Source organism: Pimephales promelas, chromosome 15, assembly GCF_988280905.1.
Source record: "Pimephales promelas chromosome 15, fPimPro1.hap1.1, whole genome shotgun sequence".
Taxonomy (NCBI): domain Eukaryota; kingdom Metazoa; phylum Chordata; class Actinopteri; order Cypriniformes; family Leuciscidae; genus Pimephales; species Pimephales promelas.
The window spans coordinates 4,045,001-4,052,500 of NC_142783.1; the positions used below are offsets into that span (position 1 = coordinate 4,045,001).

The 7,500-nt window shown below is 40.2% G+C and overlaps 1 protein-coding gene across 4 annotated transcripts in view; it reads left to right on the plus strand.

Annotated features, from left to right (window-relative positions):
- myt1lb (myelin transcription factor 1-like, b) overlaps positions 1-7,500 on the plus strand; it is a 185,001-nt gene that overhangs the window by 103,104 nt on the left and 74,397 nt on the right. For all 4 annotated transcript variants that reach the window (XM_039650967.2, XM_039650968.2, XM_039650969.2 and 1 more), the window contains one exon: positions 4,398-4,786. In XM_039650967.2, coding sequence (XP_039506901.2) covers positions 4,398-4,786 — 389 coding nt within the window. The remainder of the gene's footprint in view (positions 1-4,397; positions 4,787-7,500) is intronic.

Sequence of the window (7,500 nt, forward strand, 5' to 3'; positions counted from 1 at the left end):
CTGCTTATTACATTCAAATTAAATGCCGTAAATATATAAAACAGCTTTATTTTATGAAACATGGGAACTGCATGTTAAAATGATCATTTGTGGGCCCAGTTAGGATATTTAAATGTAATATTTACTTTAAATCAAAACATATAAAAAGACTAACAGTGTAAATAAAACAAGATCATTGGAGTAAAATAAGACATGTGCATTTAAACAATCCGCAAAATTATTTCTAATTATAACTAATTCATCCTAAAGAAAACACCTGCGTGAAACGCCTCAACTGTAGTTCTGCTATTATTATCTACTACATTACCAATTTCCAAACACATACCCATTTGCAATGTTATACTTTAGTTGTTGCTTTTTTTTTTTTTTGCTGCGAGGGCAAAGAAACATTGTTTGGACTTTCAATACTGACACCATAGATACCATAGATTTAATACTCCATGCCGCCTCATATATCTTATATCTGCCAGACAAGTAGCATATATGCTAAGTTTCGGTTCACTTTTGTGACGTGTTCCAGTTCACGAAGAGAACCCACATTCTGTTGGTTTTCTTTATTTTACAAAAGAACAACATTTTGTTGTTATTGGGAGTTTACACAAATAAAAGTAGACATTTACAGTTTCGATTGATGTCTTACTCTTATCGGCAAGTATGACAAAAAAAAATACCGAAAAAGTTGTTTCCGCTGTTAAAGAATCGCGCTCCATATCATTCAGCGCTAATACTTTAGCTTTCACACTCCACACAAACACTAGGATATGCACCTAATAATAAAGCACAATTATCTAGGTAAACGTTAGAATGAGCGGTGAAGTTACTTATAACTGAGTGTTTCACAATCTGCTCAGTTACTGGGATTTTCACGCACAACCATTTCTAGGGTTTACAAAGAATGGTGTGAAAAGTTCAAGTTCAAGTTCATTTATTTATATAGCACATTTAAACAGCCGCTCAGACAGACCAAAGTGCTTTACAGAACACAGAATTAAAAACAAAACAACAACAAAAAAAAAACATAAAAGGCAGCAAAGCTACAAATAGCCTTGTCAGGGACCCAGTTATAACCTAATAAAATACTTAAAAGGAGATCAGTATGCTAAAGAGAAAAGGTGGGTTTTCACCAAAGATTTAAAAATAGACAGGTTTGGGGCCGTTCGAATCTCTAGGGGCAGGGTGTTCCACAGACGGGGCCCTGCCACAGCAAAAGCACGCTCCCCTCTGCGCTTGAGTCTGACACGAGGGACTACCAGCAGAGCCTGGTCGTGGGATCTTAGGCTTCTGGATGGAGTATAGGGATGAATAAGTTCGGAGAGATAGGCTGGGGCTAGGCTATGTAGCGATTTGAAGATAAATAGTAGGACTTTAAAATCAATTCTCTGCCGGACAGGTAGCCAGTGTAAAGACTCAAGAATTGGAGTGATGTGGTCATATTTGCGAAATAAGTCTGAAAAACATAGGGAAAAGGGAAAAACATCCAGTATGCGGCAGTCCTGTGGGCGAAAATGCCTTGTTGATGCGAGAGGTCAGAGGAGAATGGGCCGACTGATTCAAGCTGATAGAAGAGCAACTTTGACTGAAATAACCACTCGTTACAACCGAGGTATGCAGCAAAGCATTTGTGAAGCCACAACACGCGACAATTAAAAAAATAGGCAACAATTTGCAAGAGCTCACCAAAATTGGACAGTTGAAGACTGGAGAAACGTTGTCAGGTCTGATGAGTCTCGATTTCAGATGGTAGAGTCAGAATTTGGCGTAAACAGAATGAGAACATGGATCCATCATGCCTTGTTACCACTGTGCAGGCTGGTGGTGGTGGTGTAATGGTGTGGGGGATGTTTTCTTGACACACTTTAGGCCCCTTAGTGCCAATTGGGCATCGTTTAAATGCCACGGCCTACCTGAGCATTATTTCTGACCATGTCCATCCCTTTATGGCCACCATGTCCCCATCCTCTGATGGCTACTTCCAGCAGGATAATGCACCATGTCACAAAGCTGGAATCATTTCAAATTGGTTTCTTGAACATGACAATGAGTTGACTGTACTAAAATGGCCGCCACAGTCACCAGATCTCAACCCAATAGAGCATCTTTGGGATGTGGTGGAACGGGAGCTTCGTGCCCTGGATGTGCATCCCACAAATCTCCATCAACTGCAAGATGCTATCCTATCAATATGGGCCAACATTTCTAAAGAATGCTTTCAACACCTTGTTGAATCAATGCCACGGAGAATTAAGGCAGTTCTGAAGGCGAAGTATAGTATGGTGTTCCTAATAATCCTTTAGGTTTCAATTGATAAGCATATTTAAGGTTGATGGATGATTGGATTTCCTGTCTGACTCACTGTAAAAACCACAAATAACAGACGTTTAAAAAAAAAATGATTACCGACTAATAGAATTTTGGTCAAACAAGCCTCTTCTCGTCGACTAATGTTCTCTTCGACTCATGTTCAGTCGAATATTAGGGGGAATCCCTTGTTTTATCATATTTCACTCTTAATAGTCTATTTATAAATCCGTTCTATCTCTTAAACCAGAACTATATTGTTACAATCATGATGGAGAGTAAAAACAGCATCCAATCTTCGTCACTCTCTCAGCCCCTGAGCTAAAATAAAATGATACTATAACTGCCAGAAGATGGTGGCAAATTGTCGTCTTAACAAGTGACTCATTGAATCATTTAGTCAAACGATTCCTTTAAATCGGCTGATTCATTCATTCAGGGACATCGCAAGTGTCTACTGTCTTTATGAGTAGGTCTTTGAGTCGAGCAGACAGAGTCGTTCAAAAGCGCGGATTCATTCAGTAACGAAACTGAAACTGTTGCTCTGACTGAGACAATGGCTCCACTGTTTGGAACTATTTTCACTGGCAAAATAGAGCAAAAACAGCCAATATGGACAATTTTGGGCTAGTTTCACAAACAGGGCTTAGATTAAGCCAGATTTAGGCATTAGTTCAGTTGGGACTTTAGTAGCTTTTATAAACGTGCCTTAGAAAAAAACATCACTGGTGTGCTCGTCTCCAAACCGGCGTGATTACTTAGACTTCCAAATACTGTAGATGGAAATGGACAAATACTCTTTATGTTTTGTAATCACTGTTATTTCGTTGGCCAGAGGAGAACTGGCCCCCGACTGAGTCTGGGTTCTCCCAAGGTTTTTTTCTCCATCCAGTCCCTGATGGAGTTTGGTTCCTTGCCACTGTTGCCTTGCTTTTGGCTTGCTTAGTTGGGGACATTTAATATTCAAGAATATTTTTGATCTGTGTTGTATTATTTTCATGTTATCACTGTGAAGCTGCTTTGATACAATCAGTATTGTAAAAAGCACTATATAAATAAATCTGACTTGACTTGTGCATCTTGAGACAAAACAATGGCAATGACATATTTTAAGATTTTTCTTTTTATTTTAAGATTTCCAAGTTGCTTTCAGTTAAAACTTAAAAGTCTGTGAACCCAGGGGATAGTGTCTAAAATGTTAGTCACCTAATTTTACAAATAGCAAATGTGCCACTGATATTGGAGAAATCAGCACTCTTGCTCATGTGGTATTGATTATAAATATTCAAAACAACAACTTCTACAGAGATATTTTTTTGCACCATATCTTGTATTTTGGGGGTATTTTTGCCCCAAGCCCCTGTTATGTTCAGACCCAGGTGTGTGTGTGTGGTGTTATATGGCTCAATTTTAAGTGAGGCCAGTTTCAAGTGAAACGGGTGAAACATACACTCTCGGAAAAAAAAAGTACAATATTCCAGCCCGTTCTCATCCCAAGGCGTCATATACTGGCGCTTTTGACATTTCGTCTACATCCAACGCACATGGCACACTTTAGCGTCAATATGAGACGCATATGGGCCAGAAGGCGCCTCCTAGTGGTCTAACCCTAACCCTACCCCAGACCTAAACCTACCCATAACCGAACAAAGCTCTGTGCGTGTTATATTGACGCTAAAGAGTGCCATGTGGGTTGGATTTAGACAAAATTTCAAAAGCGTCACTATATGACGCCCTAGGATGACAACATATTGAACAGTCATAGCTAAAAGGAACAAACATGTACCTTTTGAAAAGGTCCCGCCCCAGTGACCACTTTTTTGTTTTGAGAAGGCCGCTACTGACAATGTGGGCACTCTCTCACGGTTTTGTTGTCATTCATTGCAAATTGAATTTGGCACCCTGACTAAGGTCTCTATTGATTGTTCCACTTGTCTAACCCCTAAATGATTTGGCATACAGCCTGCTATATTTGTCCCAATTCAAAACTCCTTCAGCCCGTGTGCCGTAAATTATGTACCTTGGTCTTAAGTGTATGAAAGTCCAGCAATTCACACGCCAGCTTGCTAATTGCGTTTTTCTTATCTCTCCATGTCCAGTGTGTATGGCTGTCCCGTCGCCAAGAAGAGAAAACCCCTGGAGACTCACGCCCTGGAGCCCTCGGCCAAGAGGAAGGTCTTTCTAACCGTCGTAGACCAGCAGTCAATGGAGAAATGCTACAGAACACACAAAATGGAGGAGGAAATGGATGAAAAAGAGGAAGAGGAGGAGGAAGAAGAAGAAGAGGAAGCCGATGAGGAATACACAGACAACGAGGAGCAATTTGATCAGGAAGAGGTAGAAGTGATCAATGGAGACGAGGAAGAGGTGGAGCAGGAAGAAGAGGAAGTGGTGGAGGAGGAAGAGGAAGAAGGAGTAGAAAGAGAGGGGGAAGATGATGAAGAAGAGGATGAGATAGAGGAAGATGAGGAGCAAATTCAAGAAATAGGTGAGGGCACAAATAAATCGGTGGAAAAATTATGCAGTAATTTGGCTCCCAGTTTTAACCCTGTAAAGCATTGATTATTTTGAAAGCGTGTATCAAATATAATACAATAGGCTTTATAGGGTTAATCTGGCAATAGAATGCTTTATTTTGGGGTTTAGAAACACAACCAGACCCGAATGTGAAGTGAGTATTTCAGCCTCCAGAGGGGTAGAGGAGGTGATTTGGCAGTTAGGCATCTTTAGAAGAAGGTCACGGTAATTTGAGGTGCAGTTGGATGATTTTGCGATGACCTTCAATACGGTCTCAGTATCAGGCTAAAAACAGCCCTCTCAAAACAGAGCTGCTCACTTCCCAATGAAGGGGAGATTTGAAGTGCAGCGCTCTGGAAGGGCCAATGCCCTCAAATATGAGCAACATTCAGATTGTGTCAAAACTTTCCTTTTCAAAGTTTTTAATGTTGTTCATATGTCTATGTGGTGTTTGTTTTAATATGCTTTAATTAAGACAAACCATGTGCAAATTGATAAGTCGACAGCATTGCTGAGTATTTTCTCCTTAAACTGCAATGAACCAAAGATCAGGGTTTGAAATCGCTGGTGTTTCTGAACTTCCTTGTAACCAATCAGGGGTGCATTTCCCGAAAGCATCGTTAGACAACTATGGTCGCAAGTTCCGTCGTTATCTGCATAGTTCAACGAGTCGGTGTTTCCCGAAACAGTCGTTCCAACGAACATTCGCAAACAGCATCGCAAAGTTGTGTGGTTTGAACGACAGCTCTCGACCTGTGGTTACAGCCATAGTTTCTATATTGTATCACATTTGGACGTAATAAATCCTTATCGTGAGCAAAATAAGCAAGCTGACATTCAGTACAACCGTTGCCTTTTATTTAGAATACATACAAATGTAATTTACGTCTTTTAGTTTGTCAAAAGAGTTAAAATACCTCGTTTGAAGAGTGTGCATGTGCGAACGCGCTCTACTATGTAAGAACGAGCCAAATTGAGTCTGGTAATAAATCAAAATAACTGAGAACAATTTTAAATAGTCCTCAGATGACATGTCTGTAATTTATATATAAAAATCTAGCATTAATTGGATCTCAAACAGTTTGGTTAAAAGTAGTTATTACTCCACCACGTGCGAAACCAACGTGGTTGAATGATACTTCGCGACAGTGGGTTTCGGGAAACAGTCTCGACTAGCTAGTCGATTTCTCCAACGATGCATCGTACTTATGGTAGAGAAGCAGCGAACTACATAGTTGTACGGGAAACGCACCCCAGATCAAAGTGTGATCGTCAACGAGTCGATCTCTGAGCTGAGTGAGTGAGTGGAGGCGGGGCTCATTTGCATATTCATAGAACCGCATATACTAAATGAGGCAAGGGTGTCGAGTTACATTCAAGCTAATTTATGGCAGAATTTTTTAAGGAAAAAACTTTTAAATACCATTTTGGTGATCAAAGTTGAGTTTTAAGGGATACAATTATTCACTACAGGGGGACTTTAAGGAAACATTTCGGACAATATATATTTTTCCATAATTTAATTTGAACAACAAATACTATTGGTTTTACAGTGACTCGTACTGTGTAAGGTTACAGTCTTGCAGAGAGCATTTATTGCTACTAATCTTAAGGTGCGTTCCATTAGACAGGGTCCCTACGCAGTGTTCACTGCTCCCTACTCCCTGAACACGGTTTATCATTAGAAGTGGACTTCACTGACTTCCTGTGAAGTGATGTATCAATGTTCCCTATGCCGTTTGCAGTGCCCTTCGAAATGAACATGTTTGTTCCCTTCGAATTGGAATCTCACTTAAGATGGCAAAATACCCTGTGAAGGGGTAGACACAGGGTCTACTTACGGTCGAATGGAACGCACCTATAGCATGATGCAAGGGGTTGATTGACTTCAGAGTTTTTAAGTCGACTGTTGTGATTAGAGTCGATTAATCGCTGATGATGTCACTAATAAAAACACAAGAGATGGGAATGCTTTTCAACATGCCACTATTTGCAACTAAAGTTTGTGAACAAATGTTGATGTTGGTTTGAGAAACCTGAACCGAGTCAAGACAGCAAGTCGAGACTCGAACTCGGGTGGCCTTGTGCACGGCTACGGCTTTTGACAGTACGTTGCCCACAATGCTACCGCTCTGTCATGACAGCAAACTTTTATCAGTTATTTTGTCTATGGGTCTTTATTTCCTCACAGTCTTCTGTTCGGTCTAAATCAGATACAGATAGCACATTTAAGACTGCATTTATTTGAATGATTAATGAGAGAGAGATTGCATGAGTGAATTAGTCCTACCGGTGCAGCGTCTCTCTAATGGTGCCGCTGTGGGTTTTAGTTACTTCAAAAACAGAAAGGAATAGGCTATGTGATGGCACTTTCCAGTTTAAATCACAGAAAAGCGCTAACTGTGTTTTTCTGTGTTACTGAATGTTTCTGAGTCCACGTAATGTGTGCACTACTCTCTGTCTGTGTGACTATGTTGCAGGACATTGGTTTAGAACAACAATAACTTACCTGTACCATAAACTGGCATTCACCTGATGTAAACAAACATAACTTGTGGAGCGCTCTCTGAGTATGCATTTCTTTGTCATTTTGGACACAGGATGTAAAAGAGAACTTTAAAGATTTCTTATCCTGTGCCCCCTCTATAGGACAGTATTCGTATTACAGCCAATCTATCCATCATT